Source organism: Tamandua tetradactyla, chromosome 16 (assembly GCF_023851605.1).
Source record: "Tamandua tetradactyla isolate mTamTet1 chromosome 16, mTamTet1.pri, whole genome shotgun sequence".
Lineage (NCBI taxonomy): Eukaryota > Metazoa > Chordata > Mammalia > Pilosa > Myrmecophagidae > Tamandua > Tamandua tetradactyla.
In genome coordinates this window covers 11732665-11757474 of record NC_135342.1, presented here as the reverse complement: position 1 = coordinate 11757474, position 24810 = coordinate 11732665, and the positions used below count along the sequence as shown (strand labels likewise).

Below are 24810 nucleotides of genomic sequence, written 5' to 3'. Positions count from 1 at the left end.
CAAAGCTGTAGAAGGATGTAGAGTCAAGGAAAAACAATGTTTAAGATGGAAGAAATAGCAGCATATTTGCATGTTAAAGGGAATGAATCTCTAGAGAGGGGAAATTTCATGTTTCAAGGGAAAGGTGAAAAAAAGCACAGAAGTGATGTCTTTAAGGAGGCAAGAAAAGATGAGATGCATCATGCAGGTGGAATGTTTTCCCTTAGAGCTGTGCCATCCAATATGGCAGCTGGTTGCCACATGTGACTCTTGAGCACGTGAAATGTAGTAAGTCTGAATTGATATGTGCTGTAAGTGTGAGATACACATCAGATTTCAAACACTTGGCATATAAAGAATGAAAGCTATCTTAATAATATTGATTACATGTTAATATTTTGGATATGTTGGGTTAAATAAAATATATTACTAAATGTAATTTTGAGGAAAGGATTGGGGGAAGATTTTGGAATAGTCAGCTCCAGGTTGGTCCATCCACCAGAACAACTATTGAATGACAGGAACTATCTGAATTAACTATTTGGAACTCCATGACCAGCTCCTAATAAAAAAAAATAAAATAGGCACTGAGTATCTAATAAGTGTCCCTTGTACACAACATTTCATATGTGTTGTCAAAATCCGTTGCCAGAAGAATTATGCACATTGTGCTGGTCTGAATCTGTGGTGGACCCCAGAAAAGCCATGTCCTTTAATCCTCATTCAGTATTGCTGGGTGGGAACATTTTGATTGTTCCCACGGAGATGTGGCCCACCCAATTGTGGGTGGTAACTTTTCATTAGATGATTTCCATGGAGGTGTGTCTCCACCCATTGAAGGTGGAGTTGCTTACTGGAATCCTTTAAAAGAGAAACATTTTGGAGAGAGTCCCTTTTTGTAGAGCCACGAGAAAGCCAGCAGACACCACCATGTTTGCCATGTGCCCTTCCAGCTGAGAGAGAAATCCTGAAATTCATCAGCCTTCTTGAACCAAGGTATCTTTCTCTGGATGCCTTTGATTGAACATTTCTATGGACATATTTTAATTGGGATGTTTTCTCAGACTTAGAAGTGTAAATTAGCAACATATTAAATTCCCCTTTTAAAGCCATTCCGTTTCTGGTATTTTGCATTCTGGCAGCTAGCAAACTAGAACAGCTTCTGAAAAATTATCCAAAATTTGGTAGAGTAGTCAGGATTATTAATGCTAGCTGCCATAACAAATAACCCTGAAATCTAGGTAGCTTAACATAGTAGGTTTTCATTCTGTTTTGTTTTGTTTACTTTTTCTTTTTTTAACTTTTTATCTGAGATAATTTCAAACTTACCCGACATTGCAAAAATAATACAAAAATCCATGGACAACAATAGTTTCTTACATAAAGTCTAACAGGCTCTTCTCCAGGGAGAGATCAGGACCCAAGTTCTGCCAGCCATGAGCCCTTCACTCAGTTTTCATTATCTGAAAAACCAATGAGTGAAGAGAGAGAAAAAGGATGAGGATCATGCAAAACATCTTCTGGTCATGTCTAGAAATGGTCTAATCACTTCTGCACTCCACTGGTCCAAGATGAGTCACATGGCCCCAACGTCATTGCAAGGATGCCTGGGAAATGTAGTCTTTCTGCGTGCCCAGGAAAGAGAAAACCAGATTGGTTGTTATCTACCATATCTCTATCACCTGTGCTTGGACCTCCAGTTACTCATGCACCCGTCGCCGAGGGAGGAGCTGGAGGATGGAAATGGGGCAGATCATTGTTATTTATTTTGTGGAACATGGTGGTGGCTTTGGAGGTTTGAAACCTGATGAAACATGATGGTTTAGAAGTGGGAGCCAAGGGTGGGGTGATGATAAGAACTCAATTCCCCATTTCTCCTTCCAAAATCAAAAAGTGAGTCAGTTTCCAAACAGGGATTTGGACTAAACACTGTGTGACCCAGACTGCATTTCAAAAAGACCTCTCTGGCAAAAAAATAAAAAAAAAAAAAAAAAAAATTACCTCTCTGGGGCTAGAGGTTGGGGGTGGGAGTTCGACTGGAGGGCAGGAGGCTAAAGAGGAACTTAGGGTGAGGGTCCAGGTAATAGAAGAGTACTGAGCAAGTCCAAGCCATGAGGACAGAGAGAAGGGGACAGAGTAGTAAATCAGGGGGTGGAAGGGGCAGGGCTCTGGGAGAGGAAGGGACAAACAGGAAAAGGACAGCCCCCTGGAGATTTGGCCCAGTGACTATCAGGTAAATAGTGGGACATGGGGAGTCTGGAGGCGCCGGGGGGGTGTCAGAGAGCGAAGGGGCATTTGCTGAAGAATCAGGTTGCAACTGTCACAGGAAACAGATTGTGCAGGATCTTAGAGGCCACAGAATAAACCATGGGAAGGTATGTTTGTTTGGTTAACATTTCATCCACGTGTGTGTATGTACAAACACACTATGTATGTGTTTATGTTTTTATATGTATGTGTGTATATATATATGTAACTTTGATTACAATGATATCACAAATCCAAAAAAGATGTAAAGGTGTTAGGAGTAGTGGAGGCAAGAGTCATCTACCATTGCTTTTAAGAAAAAACACTGCTGGTGGGAGTGTAAACCGGTACAACCACTTTGGAAAAGTGGGATGGGATGAGGGTGAGTATCCCAGGGATTGTCCAGGGGGCAGCTGGCTCCCCAAGGTTGGACTCAAGAGACACATTTACAAGATAGTGGATGCGATCCCCTAGAAGAGAGAGGGGAGCTGGGTCTCTGAGAGAAGCTGGTTTCCTAGGGTCTAGTTGAAAGACTGGGTGGTGGGACTACCCCTGAAGTTGGATCTCCTGGAGGAATTGGGGAGCCAGTGGAGCATCTGGGGAAATGGCAGAAGCAGCTAGATGCAGGTGTGACATAAAAGACAATCAGGCACCGCAATCCCTAATCTAACTGCCCAGGCCCCAGGCTCCATCCTGGTTCCTCTGAGGCCCTCAGAGCCTTGGTGCAGAGGCCGGAAGTACTGCTGGAGGCTGGCCTTCTGCTGGGTATGCTGTCACCGCCCCCTTCCCGGGGTCTTCCCCACTTCAGGCCCAAGCACTTTCACTTCCCCCAGGTGCTCGGCCCCAGCCCCAGCACATGGGAGCACCTTGCTACACACTTGTGGTCAAGAACAAGACGCAGACACAGACAGGGCATGAGGGCGGCAGAGGGGATGGGGAGGACAAATGGCCAGAGAAAGGACAGACATGCAGAAAGAGAGGAACAGAGACCCAGAGAAAAGGGGATAGAGACCCAGAGGGGAGGGAGGGAGACCCAGAGAGAGTGGGGGACAGTGACCCAAAGAAGGGACAGAAACCAAGAGAAAGGAGAACAGGAAACCTGGAGCTGGGTGAGGGTAGGGGGCAGGGCTGGAAGCAGAGATGGCAGAGTAGCCGGCCGTGAGGTCAGAGTGTCTGTGAGGTCGGCTGCTGCCCAGGCCAGCCCTGAGGGCCGGGGTGCCCACACTGGGTGGGCGCAGGTAGACCAGGAGCCCCTGCTGGTCCACCGCCTGAGCCATGGAGGCCTGGGAAGAACTGCCCCACATGTCCTTGGTGACCACAAATTCCAAGGCCCCTCAGGTACTGGTGTGTGTGTGTGTCGCAGTGGGGCTGGTGACAGCAACAGACAAGACAGAGAAGAACGCCACCTCGTGTGAAGAGGGCAGGGGTGGGGCCCCGCCACTGGAACTTCCTCTTTCTCTGTGTTCTTCCTTTCTCGCTGCCTCTCTGCCTGGCTCCCCCACTGCCAACAACTCTTCTGCCCCGTCCCTCGTCTTGGTCTCTCACCCACCCCTCTAGGCGAAGATGACCGTCCAGGACAGCTGCCTCAGCCTCATCAAATACTTCCTCTTCGTTTTCAACCTTTTCTTCTTCGTGAGTTGCCTCATGGCCACCCTGCCCTGAGCCCCAGCCCCTGCCGCAGCTCCCAGACCCCACCCCCGCTTAGCTGACCCGCCATCTTCTCTCCCCCTTCCCCCAGGTCCTAGGCAGCCTTATTTTCTGCTTCGGCATCTGGATTCTCATCGACAAGACCAGTTTCGTGTCCTTTGTGGGTGAGGGCTGCTGGGGCAGTCAGGGAGGGCCTTCCCCCCCGCAGGCATGGACCCAGCTGCCCCACCCCCAAGCGGCCTCCTGGGGTCTCCCTCAGCCCCAGGAAGCCTGTGGTGCCCCCTCCCTAGGCAGGCCCCAGGCCCCTCTCTGAGCCTCAGCATCTTCTCTGGCAAACGGGCTTGTACATGCCAGTATTAATACCAGCTGCCATTTCTTAGCACTGCCTTGCATGGGTGCTCATCAGATCTGCCCACCAACCTTTCCCTCTCTTGAGGTTCAGAGAGGAGAAGTCACTTGCCAGGTGTCACACAGCAAGGAAGCAGCAGAAATAATGCTAATAATATAGTTGGGAAATAATGGAGTATTACTTGGATTATTATTCCAAGTAATAACTGGAATAATAATCCAAGTCCAGATAGCTCATATTTAATCAGCACTGACCCTGTGGATATAGATGCCGTAATCCCTGAGGCTCAGGGAGGTGAGGTGACTAATCAGATGTTACAGAGCAAGTGATCGGGCTGAAAGTGCTGGGAGTAGGGAGGAGGTGGAAGGAGGAAACAGGGAAGAGGGAATGAGGGCTCCCCTAGAGAGGGGAGCGGAGTCTGAGACAGATAGGGGTCAGGATGGAGACCCAGGGAGTGGGGGACAGACACCCAGAGGGAAAGTGAGAAAGAAACCCAGAGGGAAAGTGAGAAAGAAACTCAGAGGGGTACCAGAGCCAGAGAGGGGGGACAGAGACTCAGAGATGGGAGAACAGCAACCCAGAAGAGGATCAGAGAGGGGAAGATGGAGTCCCAGAGAGGCTAGGAACCCAGACAGAGGCCACCCGGGATGGGGGTGTGGGGGTTGCTGTTCTCCAAGGTGGCTGTGTGGGTTGGGGGAGCAGTGGCTGTGGGGGGGCTGGCATGCCAGGCCCTTCCTCACTGCCTCTCATCTCGTCCAGGCTTGTCCTTTGGGCCCCTGCAGGTCTTGTCCAAGGCCCTGGCCATCACAGGAATCCTCACCATGGGCCTTGCCCTCCTGGGCTGTGTGGGGGCCCTCAAGGAGCTCCGCTGCCTCCTGGGGCTGGTGAGTGCCACTCCCCATGCCCTCCCCCTTCCCCATCCCGCGGGCCTCTCCATCCCCACCTACCCACCCCCCAACCCAACACACACACAGTGTCTTCAAATAGGGCCGCAGCTGCCCCTGCACCCTGGCCTCTCCTCTCTGCCCCACAGTATTTCGGGTTCCTGCTGCTCCTGTTCGCCACGCAGATCACCTTGGGAATCCTCATCTCCACTCAGAGGGTCCTGGTGAGCTCGGTCCTACTGCCGGTGGGGGCGGGAGGGGTGGCGACAGCGACGGGGTAAAGGTGGACGGGGGCGGACAAAGAACGTGAAATCTGAGAGAGAGAGGAAGACACGGAGGAGACACGCAGAGATGCGAGGGGAAACAGGCAGGGGGAAAAAAGAAGAGAAAACACGCAGAGGAAGAGACGCCCCCAGCCAACGACCCCACAGGACAGGCAGAGACTGTGGGGAATAGACAGACGCAGCCAGCCCTGCAGTGAGAGGTCCCTTGGGGCTGAGGGTGGGCGGGGACGGGGTGGGGGCGACGGCCTCACTCGCGACCTCGCAGCTGGAGCGGAAGGTGCAGACCATGGTGCTGGAGACCATCCGAAACTACCGCGCCAACCCGGAGGAGACCACGGCGGAGGAGAGCTGGGACTACGTGCAGTTCCAGGTGGGGAGCCCCACCCCCCGCCGCGCCCCCAGGTGGGCCCGGCACCTACTCCCCTACTCCTTTTTCCAGTCCTCGCCCCTCCCTAGACGTCGGCGTTCTGGGGCTGCCCTTTCAGCCGGGCTCCTTCCTTCAGACCCCGCCCCCAACGCGACCCCAGTGCCTGGACACTCACCTGGCCCTGCCCCTCCCACCCACCTGCCCCTACCTGCACTACCCACCCACCCAGGCTCCCGTCCGCAGCGTAACTTTGAGGCTCCTCCCCCCGTTTCAGGTCCCCTTGAGACTCGTGGCCCTGGCTCCAAGTGACCCATCCCCACTGTACCCCGCACCCGCCACTAAAACCCCCGGTCCCTGCTGTGACGTCACAGCGTCCCCCAACAGCCTTGATCCTCAGCACGGTCTTGCACCCCTCCAGTGTCGGCCCCCCTGACTTGTGTCCCCGTCCCAGCTGCGCTGCTGCGGCTGGAACTCTCCGCAGGACTGGTTCCACGTCCAAAGCCTGAAAAACAACGAGTCGGAGGCGCACCACGTGCCGTGCTCCTGCTTCAACTCGTCGTCGACCAACGACTCTGCCATCTTCGATAAGATCTTCCCCCAGCGCAGCCGACTTCCCCTGGCGCGGCCCAGACACAGCACCGACCTCTGCTTGGTGCCCGTGAGCCGGCACATTTACCAAGAGGTGGGGAGAGTCTGCAGGGAGGCGGGGCCGCCCCGAGGGGCGGGGTTTGTTGGAAGGGCGGGGCCTGGGGCAAAGGCCAGGAACTGGAACCCTGACTTCTAGGGAGAGGCAAGGCTGACAAGAGACGAAGTAGAGGCGCAGAACTGAGACTAAGAATCTCCCTGAAAGACGGAGAACCCTGGGTCTGGGCTTGACGGGAAACTCCAGAAAGGGCCCTATGTTTAACCTGTTCCTACACCTCCAGGGCTGTGCGCGGAGCCTCCAGAAGTGGCTGCACAACAACCTCATCTCCATAGTGGGCATTTGTCTGGGAATCGGTCTACTCGAGGTGATCTGGCCCCGCCCCCATCCGCGATTGGCCGGATAATCCCGAGATGGCCTCACCCAGAACCGCGAGCGGGGGTGCTCCTGCCGTCTGGGAACGGCGCATGCGTAGAGCAACGAAGGCCCATCCTGCCCCTTCCCGCGGTCCTCCCGGGCAAGAGACCTAGCCTCTATGAGCCTTGATTGGCTGCAGCTAAAGAGCAGGCGGTCCCGCTCACCCTCGCGAGGCCCCCATTGGCTCCTCTCGGCGTGCTAGTCCCCTGCTATTGGCCGCAATATCGCCCCTCTCCCCGCAGGCGAGTGTGGTGGCGCTGAGCCTGGTAATACCGCGCAGAGTGCTCTACCGGGCGCCTAAGGTTCCTGCGCCGGGCGCCGGCAGTTCGAGTCCCGGGCCCGGCCAGAGCGTTGAATGCGGCGGGCGTGGTGGCGTGCTGAGCAACAGCGGGCGTAGCTGCAGCCTATGGGGTGGCTGGGGCATGGCGGATGCCTGCCCCAACTGGGGGGACAAAGCCCCGCAGGGCAAGCTGCCCATGGCCCTGGGGCCCTGGCGGCTGTGGGATCAAGAGGAGGAGCAGCCCGAGACCGGGAGCATGGAGGTGGAGGCCGAGGTGGAACTGGAGACCGAGGCGGAGGGAGACTGATGAGCCTCCGGAATAAAGGGCTCTTTGCAATTGCGGCCCTACCTTTGCACTGCATCTTGCTGCTTCCCCGACTGCACCCCGATCCCCACTCCCCCCCCCCCCCAGCTTCTTTGTCTACCCCGTGACCTCATCAGCCTGCCTTCTGACCCCGAACCCCACTACATTCTCTCCTTTGGCTCCACTCTTTTCCCTCAAACTCGGCCCTCCGTGACCCGGCGCGCCCCCTTGCCCGGATTCCCGCCGCCGCCGCCTCTGACCACGTCTCCTCTCTCTTTAGCTCGGCGTCATGGCGCTCTCGATCTTCCAGTGCAGGAACCTGGATCATGTCTACGACCGGCTCATTCGATACGGCTAGACCCCGCCCGTCCCAAACCCCCGCCCGAACTCTTTCTGGGGCCCTGGGGACTCCCCGCTGCCTGCAAATATTTGTTGAATCCCCATTTCCCACTCCCAGGCCCTCGGCCCGCAGCCTCCACGTGCCCCCGGGTCCCAGGTGTTAGCCTGACCCCCGCCCCCAGCCGCCTCTCCCTTAGGGACCTGGGGCTTCCAGCCACCAGCTTCCTGTACCTTTGCCTCATCTGTTGGCTTACCAGCTCCCTCACGACTGTTTTCTGCCCAAACCCCAAATAAATTCCCTGAGTTTTGGTAAAATAGTTTTATCCTCTATCGAAACACAATCCAACACATGGGGTTGTGGGAGGTGGAGCAGGCAACAGGGCCCGGCCCAGTGGCTCACTTAAAAGGGGGGAATTAATGAGAAAGCCTCACCCCGCCCCTTGCCCAACTGAGATAAAGTCACGACCCTAACACCCACTTATAAATATCTCTTGTTATATTAAAAAAAATAATAATACTCCCAGGGCCCACCTGGCTCTGCTCCTGCACAGAAGAGATTATCCTTCGGTTTGCAGTAACATACATCAGAGAGTGAGAGTGATAGGGTGGGGCAGAGGAAAACAGGGGGGGGACAAACCACCATGTAATTAGGACCCTCCAAACCATCCAGAACAGGGTGGGGGCCCTGTTAGAGGCTGCAAAGGCAGCGCTGAACCTGGGGGTGTTTTCTATCCCCAATTCCTGAAGCTCTGGAGTGATCTGTCCTTTCAGACAGTCATATACACACACACACCCCACCACCACCCCCAGTGACATCCCACTATTGGGATATCACCTCCCAGGTTTGGGGTCCCCTCTAACTTAGAGGGTATCCCCAGTCACTCAGACCCAAGGCCATCCCCCTCCCCAAATGAGGAACATGGGGAGAGCTGGAGGGCCCTTGCTGGGAAGGGGGGATGTTCCGGGGCCAGCCAGTTTTGGGGGTCCCCTTCAGTCCCTGACCAGGCGGTAAATGTGGTGCTGGGCCCCACGCTCGTTGGTGGAAACCTCGAAGACATAGGCAGTGCACAGCAGCAGTTCCTGGGTGTCTCTGTTCGTCACCACCTGCCAGGGAGGCCAGGAGAAAGAGCTAATGCAAGGAAGGAGGGCGGGCAGGGACCCCGGAGGCCTCCTCACCACCTCCCAGGAAAGGGGAAACTACCACATCATGCAAAAGGTTCCCTGGGTCCATGAGGGTTTCAGGGTCAAGGGGGTCCCCACGACATCACATTCTCCATGTAAAAGAGGTCCCCACCTTGTCACAGGGAAAGGGAGTGCCCCTCACTTCAGGTTCCCCAGGAAGGGGTTCCCCACCTCAGCTAAAGGGGTTTCCCTGATCTCCTCTGAAGGAGGTCCCCGAAGCTGAGGCGCTGCCATGGGACATCCTTCACTATCAGTTCACCGAGTGAAGGGATCCTCTTAAGTGAGAGTGCCGGAGGGTCCCTCTTAGTTCCCTGGGGGAAATGATAAGCGTCTACAGTGGGGTCCCCTCTATGTCATTTCCCTAGGTGGGCATCCCATAGGCTGAGGGTCTATTGTGGGCACCCCTCCACAACAGGACCCAGAGGCCTTGGCTGGCCCCAGTGCGTCACCTGGAGGATGGTGAAGTTCTCCAGGACGCTGTTCATCATGTATCGCTCGGGCAGCTGCCGCAGCTTGTGCAGGAAATTCACTAGGTACTCACACATGGGGGAGCGTAGCAGGCGGTACACAAACCTCCCGTCCTCCAGCTGGGCACGTTCTGTCTGAAGCGGGTGGTGGGGCAGGGGGCAAGGAGCAGCTGAGAGACACCGCGGTCACCCCAGGAACCAAGCCCAGTTCCGTGCCTCTCAGATACCACATCCACTCCCCACTGCCATTCTCCCTCCGTTGCCCCACTGCAGGGACCAGAGACTGGCCTTGAAACCTCAGGCATCCAATTTAAGATCTCAAAACCTACAAATCAGGAAACCCTCCAGCACCTCAAAGCCATGCTCTGAACCCTCAACAACCTTTTCATCTGCTCTCTCAGCTCCTCTGACCTCCAAAGCAAACACCCCCAATAACTCAGACCCTCTGTGCTGGTTTGAAAGGATGTATGTATCCTAGAAAAGCCATGTTTTACTCCTAATCCTATTTTGTAAAGGCAGCCGTTTCTTCTAGTCCCTATTCAGCACTGTATGTTTGAAACTGTCATTAGATCATCTCCCGGGAGATGTGATTTAATCAACAGTGGTTGTTAAACTGGATTAGATAGAGGCATGTCTCCACCCATTTGGGTGGGTCTTGATTAGTTTCTGAAGTTTTGTAAAAGAGGAAACATTTGAGAGTGAGAGAGATTCAGAGAAAGCAGCAGAATGACATAGCCAAGAGAAGCAGAGAGGCCACCAGCCAGCAACCTTTGGAGATGAAGAAGGAAAAATGCCTCCCAGGGAGCCTCAGGAAACAGAAAGCCAGGAGAAGCTAGCAGATGACACCGTGTTTGCCATGTGCCCTTCCAGATGAGAGAGAAACTCTGACTATGTTCACCATGTGCCCTTCCACTTGAGAGAGAAACCCTGAACTGCATCGGCCTTCTTGAACCAAGGTATCTTTCCCTGGATGCCTTAGATTGGACATTTCTATGGACTTGCTTTAATTGGGACATTTTCTCACCCTTAGAACTGTAAACTAGCAACTTATTAAATTCCCCTTTTTAAAAGCCATTCCATTTCTGGTATATTGCATTCAGGCAGCTAGCAAACTAGAACACCCTCCAAAGCCTCTGAACCTGAGACCCCTCCACAAGATGTCCAAATTCTATGTGACCTCTGAACTTGAACCCCTCTGAATCCTCAGTAACCCCTAAATATGCCTCTGACTCTTCTTGTCCTACAAACCCCTCCATAACCACAAAAACCTTCTGAATCTTAGTGACCCTATATCTCCCCACCACACATAACTTTTGAACCCTCAAAGGGACCCTGACGTATGACCATTAAACCTCATATAGCTCCAAACCCATGTACTAAACTTCCAAAGAGGCTGGGGTCTCCCCACCATGAAGACCCCTAAATGTCTGATCCTTCATGGCTCCACATTTATTTAGTCTGTATCCCCACAGTGACGGGGGGCTAGGTGGGCACCACCCGCCCTGCAGCTTCGTCCCACCAGCCTCACCTCCACCTTCTCCACCACCTGCTTGCCAAAGGAGCAGACCTTGGAGGAACAGGTGAGGGTCATGTGCTCCAGGCTCTCGTACTGGCTGCTCACTCCATAGAAGCCACCGCTGCTGCTGCCGCCAGCCCCCGCCTCCTCGCCACTGGGGCCCCAGTTCAGGTCCGCCTGGGGAGATGGGTGAATCAGAGGAAATGTCTCTTATTAACGGTAGGGACTCTCCTTAGGTGGGAACTCTGCCCTGTGTTTCTACCATGGCCTCTGCAGCCACCTCCCTCGCTTCATTACTGTTTGAAGTTCCCACCATCAGTACTGGAAAAGTCTGGATCTCCCAAAGGGTCCTGACCCCCTCTCCCCAGTAACCCTCCATCTGAGCCCTGGAATTCAACTTCTTCCACCTGAAGCCTCCAACTCAAGAGTCCAGCCCCTTCCAAGGGCCTGGTTACTAAGACGGCAGTACTCCCCTGGTAACCACTTGAAGCCTCAGAACCCTACACAACCCTGGTTGCTAAGGCAGGTGGCTTCTTGCTAGCAACAGGGCCTCCCATGGCCTGGAGAAGACTAACAGCTTTCCAGGCCATACTCCTTGGACCTTTGAGCCGATTCTCGGAGGTCCAACCCCACCATGATGCTGGTGATGGCTAAGTAGGTGCCCAGTCCATTAGGTCAAGTGAGGTCCAATGAAACCTAAGCCTTCCTCCAACCTGTGATCTGAGCCCCTTGGGGGTCACAAGGCCTCCCTGTCCTAACTTAAGCTGCTAACACTTTACGAGGACACTTTCCTGGGTGGTTTAGTGGCCTGACTCTATAATCACCCTGCCCACAGGGCGTTTAGAGCCAAGCTAAATCCAAGGCCTTACCAGCCGCTCCCTAAACCCTTTGGATGCTGGGTTTCCCCACGGACCCGCTTTCCAGACCTGGGGTCTGGTCAAGGCTTATCTTTAGCCCTTACAAAGCCTAAGACCTCAACAACCAGCCCTAGAGTCATCTGGGGCCTCCATTTCATAGGCCAGAACCTTTTATAACTATGGGGGCTAAGGACCCAGCAAGGTCAAAAAAAGTTGACCTCAATGAATAAAAAAGTATTTACAAAGAACCCTTGGGGGAATGGTGAGAAAGGGGGAAAATTCAACTTCTCCATGTACAGAATTCCTGATATTATCACAAGCAGTGGGAACAACCAAAGCAATAAGCCAAGCCCTCAATCTTGGGGTTTGTTCATATGAAACTTATCCCCGCAAAGGATAGGCTAAGCCTACTTAAAATTAGGCCTAAGAGTCACCCCCAAGAGAACCTCCTTTGTTGCTCAGATGTGGCCTCTCTCTCCAGCCAACCTGACAAGCAAACTCACTGCCCTCCCCCTGTCTGCGTGGGACATGACTCCCAGGGATGTGGACCTTCCTGGCAACTTGGGACAGAAATCCTAGAGTGAGCTGAGACTCAGCATCAAGGGATTGAGAAAACCTTCTAGACCAAAAAGGGGGAAGAGTGAAATGAGACAAAGTATCAATGGCTGAGAGATTTCAGAGTCTAGAGTTTATCTTGGAGGTTATTCTTACATATTATATAGATATCACCTTTTTAGTTAGGGTCTATTGGAGAGGCCGGAGGGAACTGCCTGAAAATGTAGAGCTGTGTTCCAGTAGCCATGTTTCTTGGAGATGATTGTATAATGATATAGCTTTCACAGTGTGACTGTGTGATTGTGAAAACCTTGTGTGTCTGATGTTCCTTTTATCTATGGTATGGACAGATGAGTAAAACATAGGGATTAAAAATAAATAAATAATAGGGGGAACAAATGTTAAAATAAATTTAGTAGATTTTTGTAATGCTAGTGATCAATGAAAGGGAGTGATAAGGGGTATAGAGAAAAATAGAGGAAACAAAGGCTAAAATATATTGGGTAGATGGAAATACTAGCAATCAATGAGAGGGGGTAAAGAGTATGGTATGTATGAGTTTTTTTCTTTTTTTTTAATTTCTTTTTCTGAATTGATGCAAATGTTCTAAGAAATGATCATGGTGATGAATATGCAACTATGTGATGATATTGTGAATTATTGATTATATACCAAGAATGGAATGATTGTATGGTAAGAATGTTTGTGTTTGTATGTTATGTTTAAAAAACTGAAAAGAAAAAAAAAAAGAAAAGTTGACCTTTCAACAGTCTTCCTTTTCAAAGACCATATCCTTCCATGCCTCTAGTTACACAAGACTTCACACCCCCTAAACATTCAGTCAACATTTATTGAGCCCCTAGTAGTATCAGTCATTGCACTAGACACCAAACCAAAACATCCTTAAGGTAGACCCAAGATGGTCCAAACCCCTTATTCACAATTATATATGTAGCACCTGGGATAGGGCCTGTATATAGTAGATGTTCAATAAATCACTGCTTAATAGATACCCAATTTCACCAAGCCACTCCCCAGCTCCTTCAATTGCTTCCTCAAAGCCAGATATTCCCTCACAGCAGGGTCTGGTAGAACCCAGCAAAGCCTCAGTCCCTTCTATAGAGACCAGAATTCTCCATGACCCCTTTAGCTAAGGGGAGGTTGGTCATCCCTTCCTTAGCCACAAGGTTTGGGGTACTCAGGTCTGAAACATTGCAAGCCCATCCCCAGAGCTGTATCCCAGCAACTGGGTTTGGTAAGGTCTAAGGGCCTCTGGGGAAGCTAGAGCATATCCTTATGCCTGAGCTGGTTCCCCAGCACCCTCAGCAGGGTTCCTTGTAGAAGAGGCTGACACTAGCAGGTGAGGCCCAGTCTGGCCTGGAGAACTCTGAGCCATCTCCCTTGGGGCCAGCAACCTTAACCTGGGGCATCATGTGATTTAGGAACACTTCGGTTTTTGGTGTTGGAACTCACCCAGAACTTGACCAGGAAAAAGGCGTGGGGGGGGCCACGGTCATACAGCTCCCGCAGACCGCCCTTTTTCTCAGGGAATTTGTCATAGATCTGCCGAACATCCACGCTCTCGAGTGGGGGAGCTCCAGGGCTGGGGCAGTGCTGGCTGATGTGCACGAACAGGTGCCTCTGGTACTGAGGAAGACGGGCAGGGGTGAGGGGTGGGAGGCAAGTTGCACCCCCAGCCCTCGCTGCCCAAGCCCAGCTCCCACCCCCACAGCTGCCCTCCAGCTGTTCCGCACCTCAACCCCCAGTATTGTCGTTGTCCCCTTCTGCCCCTTACTACAGCCCTTCTGTCCCCAAGCCCTGTCAATCCTGCCCCAACCCTCTGTCCCATCCCTTCTGTTCCATCCCCACCAGCCTGGCTCATCCCTCATCTCGTGTTGCCTGGACCTTCACCCCAGTCTCCTCCCTGGAGTCTTGGCTTCTAATCTCTCTTCTCTAGTTCATCCCATATACAGCCCTGGGAGCTGCCATGGCTCCCCAGAACCCCGAGGACAGAGTTTATGCTCCTCAGCCTGGACCGGTACAGAACAGGTAGGTGCTCATGAATGTCCATTGCATGGATGGAAGGAAGGAAGGAAAGAAAGAAGAAGGAAGGAAGCATGGAAGGGTAGGTGGGTGGGTGGGTAAATGAATGGATGGGTAGAAATCCATATAGCCCACATCCAAGACTCCCTCTCTATCCCCATTTATATCCATAACCTCAGACCTCTCCCCATCTCCAATACAAATTTTCCCTCCATCTTTCCAGATGTCATCCAAATCTCCCTCTTCCAAGAAGCCTTCCTTGATCACAATCAGATGGGATCTCTTTACTTCACCCTTTCCATCCTATCACCCTTAAGAGAAAGTCAGGGTCTCAGGTTAGTATGCCAGCACCTGCCCACCTTTCTCCAAACTTGCTAACCTCCACCATATTCAAATATTTGTCCCTGAAAGCTCCCTGCTGTTTCCATCTCTGTACATGGAATATTCAGTTCCACACATGATAAACTACTACATAACCCTCAAAACCCAACTTAAATGTTGTATCAAGGAAACTTGAGTATCTCTTACCCCAGCACATACTTCGTTATTCAACAGACATCTAATGAGAGACCTACTGTGTGCAGGCACCATTCTGGCTGCCAGACTATAAGACAAAGTCCCCAGGCTCGTGGAGCTCAAGGTCTACTTGTAGAGGCAGAAAATAAACAAGTTGATCCATGGGTAATATAAAGGTCAGGGAGTGATGTGGGCTATATAAGTAAATAAATAAATAAAAACATACTAAGGGGGTTAAGAGCCATGGCCCCTGCTATTTTCCATAAGGTGGTTTGGGAAAGCCTACCTGAGAAGACGACATTCAAGCAAGAATCTGAATGAATGGAGGGTCTCATGGGGATCTCTGGGGAAAGTGTTTCCCAGGCAGCAAGATCAGACTGTGCAAAGGCCCTGAGGCAAGAGTGGGCCAACTGGGCCTGACACCTTTGGGAAACAGCGAGGAGGCCAGCTATGGCTGGAGCAGAGGGAGTGAAGGGGAAGAGGAGATGTTGTCAGGGAGGGAATGTGCTGGCCTTGTGGGCCACTGAAAGTCCTTTAGGTTTTTGCTCCAAGTCAGATGGGAGGATACTGACCTGGTCTGACTTAAGAGAATCACCCTGTAGGGCGGTTGATGTTTCTGTGGCTACGGCAGAGACTTAAATGTTCACAAACTTATGTGTTTACAAAGCCTGTTTCTGTTTCATGTGGCTAAGTTACATTTCCCAGGCGACACGTGGCTGAGTTCTGGCCAATGAGATGTGAACAAATCTGACTGCTGCCACTTGCGAGCCAGAGCTGTAAAAACTCCCGTTCAATTCTTGACTCTCTCCCACCCTCCGTCTGCCGGCCAGATGCAGAGAATTCAGCAGCAGATTCCAGAGCCTTAGAGAATGGCAAAGCAAGGAAATGGAAGGAACCCGACTCCTACTAAACATTCACATGGAAAAGTTACCTAAGTGAATGGTAAATTGCTATGGTCTTCACCTGTGGAAGTTGGGAGCTGTTTTTTCCAGCAGTTTCAGCTCATCATGACTGATATAGCATCCGTCACTCAAACCCAGGAGAAGCTTGAGCCCAGAAACAAGGTCTGCATTGTCCAGGTTCCCAGTCTCTACCCCAAAGCCTGGCACACAGCAGACACTGGGGAATGTTTGATGAATGAATAAATGACGTCCTGGCAAGTTTCTCTGACCTTACTAACTAATGACCTCATGACCTCCCAGTTCCTTTATGCTAGTCGTTCTCAAAATACTCCTGGGAGCCTGTTAGAATGCCAGAATTTCTGATGTAGTGGGTCTGGTGTGATGCCCAGCAATCTGCATTTTAACCTGTTCTCTAGGACCACCGCTTTATGCCTTTCCTCCCTTTCACCATCTACATTCCAAAACCACCCAGTGACTATCCCAAGACTCGACTCACAGAGTCAACTGCATCTGGTGGTTCCACAAAGGCTGAGAACTCCACCAGCTGCAACCGGGCAGTGCCCAGGGCTCGAGCCTGCCAGGCTGGAGGTGATGGGGCAGGCGGAGGCAGGGCTGGGGATGAGAGGGCTTGTGGGGGCTCATACCCTAGAGAGAGAAATGAAAGAATAATGTATATTTTTTAAATGAACATTTATTAAATATATCAGGCACTGTTCTCCCTTGCCTGCCTCCACTTAGAAGCTGAAAAAGCTAAATACTCACTTTCCCAGCCTCCCTTGCAGCTAGAGGTGGCCATGTGACACAGTTCTGGCCAATGAGACGTTAGGGGAACTGCTGGGGGGCTTCTGGGAAGGAGTTTCTTCCTGAATGAAAAAGACAGAACTTTGGGAGGAGAAAGCTTTTTGCCCTAGCCAAGTCCTGTTTGGGACGTGATGCCTGGAGTCTCAGCAGCCATCTTGTGATGATAAGACAGAGGCCAAGAGATCTACAGAGACGCCAGTCCTGAGACTGTTGAACCGGCAAAGGGTCAGCCTGCCTCCAGACTTTCTGATAAAAGCCTTTACTATTTAAGGCCCTAATGATTTGGGTATCCTGTTACTTGCAGCAAAAAAAAAAAAAAAAAAAGTATGCCTGGTTGACGAATCTGTGGACCCTAAGGGAGCAAGGGACACCCTCTTTCACTGACCTAAGTTTTCATTGGCATGACTGCTGGGAGCATCTCTGTGGCCAGATGGGCCATCTTCCTGGGAATGAAGCCCCCCTCTGCAGAGGAAAGCAGAGCCAAGCAAATCCCAATGCCACCATTTGAGCCCCTAGATTCAGCCATACCTGAAGCCATCACCACTGGAATATCAGTTCTCTGAATCAATAAATTCCTTTTCTGCTTCAGCTAGCTTAATTTGGGTTTCTTTCACTTGTGGCCAAAAGAACCCTGGCTAACACAGCAGGTCCAAGGTCCCACATATAGCAAGTGGGATACACAATCCTGGCATGTCCAGCTGCAGAGGTCATGCTCTTATCTGTTGCAAATTCTGCCAATCATCTTTCTGCTGCTCTCCACCCCCTATCTCAGAGCTGACCTCAGTAAGAATGTCCGCTGGTTGACGGAAAGCATTTAGGTTGAGGAGAGGGTGGGGGGAGACAAGAGAAGGCAGAAGGCAGGCTCTTACCTGGGAGGTCTGCAGATGGGGGAGTCAGCGACAGGGAGAACGGCGTCTGCGAGAATGGCTTCACGCTGAGGGAGACAGGAAGCCGGGGATCAGCTGGGGATCAGCCAGGTGAAAAGATGCTAATCATCCCAGGTAATGTCCACTTAGGACCCATGACAAGCAAAATCCTGAGCTTGTGTGTTATGCGCAGGATTGCATGGAAAACTCACAGCCCAGGAGGTGAGTATGATTACTCCTCTCTTCATTTCACAGATGAGGAAACTGAGGCACACAGAGTTCAAGTGACCGGCCCAAGGTCACACAGCTGGGCAAGGCAGACCCTGAACTTGAACTTGGAGCAGTTGCAACCACCAAGTCCATGCCCTTGACATGACATTTTGGTCCCTCTTGCAAATGGAAAGAGAAATGGGACCTCGGGAGGCAGGGAGAGAACAGGGGATGAGCAAGAGTTGGGAGGGTAGGAAGAAAATGGCCAGTGGTCCGGAGACGGGGCACCAGGGCCAAGGGTGGGGTCAGGAGGCGGCACAGCAGGATGTCCAGCAGCGCGGTCCAGTATGATATGCCATCTGGGAGGGGAGGCACCAGCCACATGTGGCAAACGAGTGCTGGTGTGGCTCGTGCACTGGAGGAACTGAATTTGTATTTAATTCTCAGTAATTTGAATTTAAAGAGCCATATGTGGCTAGTGGCCAGATGACCCGGCTCTTGTAGAGGTCCAGAGGAAGCTCAGGAAATGAAGGTGAGGAGACCGAGAGGCCAGAAGTCACAGAGGTAGGACATGGGGTCAGACGTCAGGAAAGAGATCAAAGCTGAAGAGACCAGGATTAGAAAGATACACACTCCTATGACCTTTGGAGCCGAGACTTCTGGGGTCTCTGGGGTTCTTTGCCGTTCCAATTCTGAAACCTGAACCCAATAAATATCCGGCCTGCTGACACTCACCCAGAGGCCTTTCCTGACCCTTGTCTCAAACAGAGCATATACTCGGCTGTATGTCCCTTACCTATTCCAATTCTTATTTATGTGTTTACATGTTTATTGTCTGTCTCCTCCATGACAGCAGGGATTCCGTCTCTGTTGTTGGCCGCTGTGTTCCCAGTCAGACCACAATGCCAGGCACTTTAGGGGGAGCCCAAGAAATATTTGTTGCCTCACTGGCCACCCACTTAACACTGACCTGCTTTTGGTTCCTGGAACACACCAAACGTTCCTACCACAGGACCTTGGCACATGCCCATTTTCACTGCCAACTATCCTCCTTCTTCGCTGGCTAAGTCCTCCTCGGCCTTCAATGTTCCTCCTCAGAGAAAGCCCAAGAATTCTCTCTCCCACCTCCACCTGCGACAGTTCTTCCCAGCACTTCACACTCTCCTCGTGTTTGTATTTCTGCATGTGTCTGATAACGTTTGTCTCTCCCGTTTAACTCCCAAGTCCATGAAGGGAGGGCCCCAGAGCCCAGCACTGTACCTGCTGTGCCGCGCCACCTCCCCGCTCTGCCTCTGCCCACCTGCATCCCTTCAGCCCCCAGGACTTGCTCTGATGCTTTCCTGTGCCCCCTCCAGAAGCCTGGATCCCACAGCCCATCACTTCACCCTTTCTCTGGCAGTAGCCTCAATTCCCCTGCCTGGTGGCCCTTCGGCCTTACTGGGTGACCTCCACCCAGCCTTGGGCCCCTTCACTTCTCTCTGGGTGAAGAGTGCACTTCCCGTGAGCCTCCAGAGGGGCCCCTTTCTGTGGGAAACACAGCCCACCATCCTCGGGGCTCTCCTACGGGCCTCTGGGACCACGATCTTCCTTCTGAACCCAAAGGTTCGTTCTTGATTCTAAGATAAAGAGCCCTCCTGTCCTACACTCTGGCCCAAGAACGACCCCTCTGGCTGGTCCCAGCCTGGAGCTTCATCCCCTGACTCCCTCTGCCTCGTTCCCTCTCACTCCCAGCTGAGGCCTGGTCCTGTTCTCTAGACCAGCCTCCCCCAACCTGGGCATCCCACACACCTAGGACTCAGAGAGACCTTCTGAATAATAAAAACGGTTACGAGTTCCCCTTGGTGGCGCGACTATGTGCCATGCGCTGGACAGAGCATTTGAGAATCATGGCACTCACTTATTCCCACACCACCACCGCAAGGAAGGTGCCGCCGTAACCCCCATTTTAGGCATGAGGAAAATGAGGCCCTGTGCGTTGACGTCACACTAAGGAAGTCTAGTTAACTGGCAAAGCGGGGATTCAAAGCCAGAATCTACATTCCCAAGGGAGCTGGGGGCTGGAAGCTGAGGAGAAGAAGGTCACTTGGGAGACAAGTGGGGGAAGGGGACACTGAGCCAGAACAGAAAGTACTCACTCTGGAACATTCCATGGGGACCCAGAGCCCCCCGACCAAAACTGGAAAAGCTCAGAGGCCTGAAAAGAAGACAGAGAGAAGGGAGTCGGTCAATCCCCGTTGGCAACCCGGGCCCACCCCTCCACCCCCGAGCCCAGCCATTCCCACTTGGGCCACCTGAGGGCCGGCGGGACCCAGTTTGGCCTGCAGGGCAGGTGCTGAGATGAGCTGGGCCGAGGACATGGTCGCCATAGTCTGGAAAGCTTTGTCCTTGGAAACCTGGTCCTGGGGGAGAAGTTGGGATCCAGGTTAACAGGGGTGGGGGGGTCTCAGTAGATTCAGCAAGGGTGGGTGGGACAGTGCCAGGGTGAGGCAAGCGTGGGGAGAAGCAGAGCGAGGGGTCAAGGCCAAGGGTTGAGGGTGAGTCCAAACCCCTACCTCCTGCCCCCTGTCCCTGCTGGCCTCTCAGGGCTGGGGCGGCTGTCTGGGGTAAGAGAGCACAGCCACTAGAGCAGGTGGGGGGATAGGCAGGGGGACTTACCACATTCAGGGCCTGCCCGTGGGGGTGGGGGTGGGTGCCAAAGAAGGAAAGAAAACATGACTTAGGAAGCAAGGCCTGGGCTCTCCCCCCTCCTCGGCCTACCAGCCCCCAGAGCCCCCCATCCCTGACCAAGTGCTGCGGGGGCAGGAAGTAGGGGAGAGGGGCGGTTATGGGACAGGAAGTAGAGGGGCGAGGCCTAGAGGGAAAAGGTTTCCATGTCCCAAAAAAAAAGACAGTAATGAGGGTTTCTAGGTCAAGAAAGGGCAGGAAATGAAGGTTCCGGAGGCCCAGGCGACAGGAAATGAGAATATCAGGCCCCGAGGGAACAAGAGGGGGAGGTTTCCTAGTCCGGACCAGACAGAAGTGTGGACACACCAAAGTCCAGAAAGGATCAGAAGGGAAAAGATGTCAGACCTAAAGAGAAAGAAGGCGGAGAATTTCTGAGACCAGGAAATAAACGGTCCCCAAATCCAAAGAAAGGGGTAGAGAACAGTCACATCTAGACGGGGCTCGGCCAACAGGGAACAGGAAATCAGGAGATGGAGAAGAAAGGAAAAGAGATGTGGAAACCGCCCACAGGAAGTGAAGAGGAAGAAGGACATGTGGGCACCAGGAGACGGGAGAGCGAACCAGAGGAAGGAGACGAAGAGGGGGTCGTCACACCGCCAGGCAGGAGAACCCTCAAGGAGCAAACTGGGGGGTGGGGGGCGGTGCCCAGAGGAGCCAGGGAAGAGGCCTAATACCTGGTCTTCCGACCTGTCCTAAATATGTCTCCGTCCCCTACACTCCATGGATCTCCCCTACCCAGGGTCACTGAACCCCTCCTCTGGGTCTCTAACCAACCCCTGCTGATATACCACTGACATACCCCTTTCTCTGGGTCTCCGTCCCCCACTCTCTGGGGCTCTGTCCCCCACTGTCTGGGGCTCTGTCCCCCTCTCTCTGGGCCTTTGTCCCCCTCTCTCTGGGCCTTTGTCCCCCTCTCTCTGGGTCTCAGTCCCCCTCTCTCTGGGTCTCTGTCCCCCTCTCTCTGGGTCTTTGTCCCCCTCTCTCTGAGTCTCTGTCCCCCCTCTCTGGGTCTCTGTCCCCCTCTCCCTGGGTCTCTGTCCCACTCTCCCTGGGTCTCTGTCCCTGCCTCTGGGTCTCTATTTCACTCTCTCTGGGTCTGTGCCCCCCTCTTAAGGTCTCATCCTTGGTCCCTACCTTGAGCTTGGACTGGATTTCCCTCGATTTCCTTCGGGCCAAAACCTGGATGTGACTAGAGACCTGGAGGGGGTCAGTGAGAAGCAGATTCAGGCCTCAGCCACTGACCCCTTGGGTCCCCCACCCCTTCCCCTGCTCCAGGTGCTCCACAGAGCTGCTAGGACACAAAAGATGGAAACCCACAGAACATGCTAGCTGTATTAGGAGCCTGCTTACCAGACATGCCCAGAAAGGCTACTTGTGCCAGGATCTTGCTGACACTCCTGGCCGTCCCCAAAACCCAGGCCTCCGCTCCCTCCCTGTCCTCTCCCGGGCTCCTATGGTCTCTATCTCACTCTCCCTGGAGTTCTAAACTGCTAGAAAAGCTCTACAGAGACACACACAGTTACAGCATATTAACAGACATGCCAAGAACACTGACCAAACCATGTGACCCTGATCCGCCTCAAACCTGACCCCATCCAGTCTAGGGTGGCCCTACGAAGACACCCCCTTCCCAGACAGGAATCCACAAATCCGATCCGAGACCTGTTTGCGAGTTCTGGTCTTTCCTGTTCTCAGCTTGATATAGCGGGCAATCAGCTCATTCCGACCTGAAGAGAGAAAGACGGAAGGGAGTTAGACCTTCAGCAGAACTTCCCAACGGGGGAAAGAAGGAGCAGCAGCAGTCCCCAGAGGGTCTGCAGCAGGTTGAGATGCAGGGCTCCCCAGCCTCCAGGGCAGGGGCTTCGCAGAGAGACTGCCTGGGTTCAAGTCCCAGCTCCACCACGCACTAGCTCGGAGACCTGAGGCAAATCACTTTGTCTTTCTGGGCTTCAGTTAGTTCCCTCATCGGTGCAAATGGTGATGCCAGAGCTTCCCCAGAGTCACCGTGATCAGGTGTTCGCCCCCACCCCCCACCCCAGCAGAGCGTACAGCACCAAAACCGCGGGCTGTGGCTGTAACTGGTAATAGAGGGCCAGGGAGAGGGTGGGCGGGCTCACCGTACATCTTGCCCTCGTCGGACAGGATGATCTTCCGGCGGCCGCAGGGCGGGTAGATGGCCAGAGCCTCCTGGAAGCTCTGCTCGATGTCGGGGCTCCAGACTCCCTCTGCGTCGGGGCCGCCGTCTCCCCCAGCACCCTCGCTGCCGCCGGTGCCCTCCTCGCTGCCCTCCTCGCTGCCCGTCCAGCCGCCGCCATCATCCAGGGGGGGCCCAGCCCGCGGTTCCCCCATCTGGGCCTGGAGGAACACAGAGCTCAGCACGGTTCCCCTGCCCCCTGGAGGGACCACGGGGCTGCGAAGGCCTGGGGGGGGGGGACTAGGGGGAATGAGGGGGAGGGGTGGGGACCCAGACTCTTCAGGCCTAAAGAGAAGGGAAATGGATTTCTGGACAAACTTGGAGTGAGTGTTCTCTGAGTTTCCAGGCGAACCTGGATAGTGATAAAATATTGAATACCCCAGAGTGATAATGCCAACAGCCCATGAGGGCTCAACCTAGAGGTAAGAATTACTGGTTTTAAAGAAGACAAGGCTCAGGCCGTACTTGCTGGGGAGGGAAGTGTGGGTGAGACCTTCGTGGTCCCACCCAAAGAACAGGTGCTAGGATTAGAGCAGCAGCTGCTAGAAAGGGACAGGGGGAGGGGCAAGAGGGGAACGGAGGTGGGGGTGTCGGGGGGGGGGGGGGGGGGGACACAAGTCCTAACAAGGCTGAGGCGAGATCCAGAGGGGGATGAAGATCCAGAGAGAGGGGGACAGAGACCCAGAGAGAGGGGGAATAGAGACCCAGGGAGAGGGGGACAGAAACCAAGAAAGAGGGAGACAGAGACGCACAAAGAGGGGGATAGAGACCAAAGTGGGAAGAGACAGACCAAAAGAGAGGAGGGCAAACACCCAGAAAGAAGGGACAGAGATCCAGGCAGAGGGTGGAACAGAGACGCAAGGCAGCAACTCAGGCCAAGACCATGGAAAACCCACAGCACCACAAGCTGGGGGACAGGGGCGCCCTGCCATCAGGAGAGCCAGAACAAAGGGCCCAGGCGTCCCCTCCCCCAGCTTCCCACAACCCCCACCAGGGGAGGGGCTCTCCGGAGAAGACACCTCCCCCTCCGGACTCCAGCCCCGCCCCTTCCCCCTCCCCCTATGCTGTGGGCTCGAATCCAACTCCAGTTCCCAGTGATTTTCCGGAGGCCGGGAACAGGGGAAAACTTTTTCCAATACAGTGGATCCCGCCGCTCTGGCGGCTCTATGTCTCCCGGAGCTTCCCCAGGACCCCGGAGTCCAGGCCCCCAGCCCCTCCCTCCCTCTGACCCCGGAGCCGGGACCCAGGCAGACAAAGACCCCCAGCCAAACCCAGTGGCGCTGCTCCTTTGGGGACCCCCGGAGGCCAGCCCTCCCCCATGTGGCCAGACAAAGGGATGGAGGCGCCGGATAAGAAGGTCCCGCCCCGGACCCCAAACCTCCAAAGACGTTGACCCACAACGCACCATAGTCCCCTCTGCCACCCCGAGACCCTCCTTTCTTCGTAGGGGAACCAGGCGCCCATAAACTCCGCGCGCTAACCACACTGCATCGGAAGCGCACAGGGGGTCCTTCTCACACCAAAGTGACACAGCCACGGGCACCCACACATTCCCGTAACCCCCGCCAGCGTCCCCAGCCCCCCCAGCCCGACTCACGCGTGCACCTCTCAAACTCAGACCCACCCGCAGACACCCTAACTCCGGCAAAAGTTCAAACCACACCTAAACTCGGACACGAGCGCCATCTCGTCCCCCCGTGCAAAAAGAGGGCGGCAAGGAACTCAGGGACGGTCCCCCAAACACACACTCAACTCCGAAGCCCTAACTTCCCACCCCGACTCACACACCCCAAAGCAGGATTCCCGACTCCCGCCGGCGCCTTCCTACCTCCCGGCCTGGGGCTGGGGAGCCGCGGGCGGGGCGCTGCTGGCGAGAAAGTTGCCCGGAGCTTTGTTTGGGAAAAGTGGGAGGGACCGGAGGGGGGGCGGGCCCGGGCCGGACAGCGGGAAGAAGAGTCCGACCGTCACAGTTTTGGGAAGGATTTTTGCTTTAGGAGAGGAGACGTAAAGTCTAAGCCTGAGACGACTCGGGATTTCTCGGAGAGGAGGGGCCTGGGGACCCGGATTCCCGGGTCTGAGGGAGGAGGGGCAGGGGTCTCCGATCCCTGGCTATCCTCTAGTGTGAGTGTAGTGTGAGTGTGTTGGGGGTGTGGGAAGTGTTACAAACTCAAAAGAATCCCGCTCAGCCTCCAAGCATATTTTTGAGGGTTGAAGTCTGGGGAGGGGTCTTGATCCAC

General features: G+C 53.8%; 3 protein-coding genes and 1 long non-coding RNA gene across 12 annotated transcripts in view; 2 read left to right on the top strand and 2 right to left on the bottom strand.

Annotated features, from left to right (window-relative positions):
• SLC6A16 (solute carrier family 6 member 16) overlaps positions 1-1711 on the bottom strand; it is a 142068-nt gene extending 140357 nt beyond the window's left edge. For 2 of the 3 annotated variants that reach the window (XM_077131183.1, XM_077131185.1), the window contains exon 1: positions 1360-1711. The gene's annotated coding sequence lies outside the window, so the exon portion shown is untranslated. Of the gene's footprint in view, positions 1-1308 lie in introns of all 3 variants that reach the window. The other variant, XM_077131184.1, reaches the window with a different exon arrangement.
• A 1654-nt stretch (positions 1712-3365) lies between these two features.
• On the top strand, positions 3366-8055 carry CD37 (CD37 molecule). Of its 3 annotated transcripts, XM_077131169.1 has the most exons (9): positions 3367-3564; positions 3784-3858; positions 3965-4037; positions 4982-5106; positions 5256-5330; positions 5656-5760; positions 6209-6439; positions 6684-6767; positions 7682-8055. In XM_077131169.1, exons 1-9 carry the CDS (start codon positions 3502-3504, stop codon positions 7757-7759), a joined length of 909 nt encoding a protein of 302 aa, XP_076987284.1. In that variant the 5' UTR covers positions 3367-3501; the 3' UTR covers positions 7760-8055. The 3 variants fall into 3 exon arrangements, with proteins under 3 accessions (XP_076987285.1, XP_076987284.1, XP_076987286.1); XM_077131170.1 differs by lacking the exon at positions 3784-3858 and having other exon boundaries at positions 3366-3564; XM_077131171.1 differs by lacking the exon at positions 3367-3564 and having other exon boundaries at positions 3571-3858; positions 5005-5106.
• A 158-nt stretch (positions 8056-8213) lies between these two features.
• TEAD2 (TEA domain transcription factor 2) lies at positions 8214-24498 on the bottom strand. 4 transcript variants are annotated; one of them, XM_077131164.1, is made up of 13 exons: positions 24402-24498; positions 22497-22734; positions 22042-22106; positions 21514-21576; positions 20311-20322; positions 19947-20054; positions 19791-19849; positions 17449-17513; positions 16275-16423; positions 13791-13964; positions 10918-11082; positions 9372-9524; positions 8214-8844 (listed from the first exon to the last, which is right to left on the bottom strand). In XM_077131164.1, the coding sequence occupies exons 2-13, from the start codon at positions 22726-22728 to the stop codon at positions 8731-8733; spliced, it is 1359 nt and encodes a 452-aa protein (XP_076987279.1). In that variant the 5' UTR covers positions 22729-22734; positions 24402-24498; the 3' UTR covers positions 8214-8730. The 4 variants fall into 4 exon arrangements, with proteins under 4 accessions (XP_076987279.1, XP_076987283.1, XP_076987281.1 ...); XM_077131168.1 differs by having other exon boundaries at positions 10957-11082; XM_077131166.1 differs by having other exon boundaries at positions 24362-24480.
• Positions 11423-17117, top strand: LOC143658837 (uncharacterized). Of its 2 annotated transcripts, XR_013163340.1 has the most exons (4): positions 11423-11559; positions 12244-12342; positions 14584-14695; positions 15707-17117. It is a non-coding gene; the product is annotated as an uncharacterized LOC143658837 (long non-coding RNA). The 2 variants fall into 2 exon arrangements; XR_013163342.1 differs by lacking the exon at positions 12244-12342.
• Positions 24499-24810: the final 312 nt, after the last annotated feature.

Coding starts and splice junctions, on each gene's coding strand:
- CD37 (XM_077131169.1), top strand. CDS start 3,502: ATGGAGGCCTGGGAAGAACTGCCCCACATGTCCTTGGTGACCACAAAT. Junction 3,859..3,964: donor TTTTCAACCTTTTCTTCTTC/GTGAGTTGCCTC, acceptor CCCTTCCCCCAG/GTCCTAGGCAGCCTTATTTT. Junction 5,331..5,655: donor TCTCCACTCAGAGGGTCCTG/GTGAGCTCGGTC, acceptor GCGACCTCGCAG/CTGGAGCGGAAGGTGCAGAC.
- TEAD2 (XM_077131164.1), bottom strand. CDS start 22,728: ATGGGGGAACCGCGGGCTGGGCCCCCCCTGGATGATGGCGGCGGCTGG. Junction 17,514..19,790: donor TCCCCATGGAATGTTCCAGA/GTGAGTACTTTC, acceptor TGTCTCCCTCAG/CGTGAAGCCATTCTCGCAGA. Junction 8,845..9,371: donor AGAACTTCACCATCCTCCAG/GTGACGCACTGG, acceptor CCTCCCTGGCAG/GTGGTGACGAACAGAGACAC.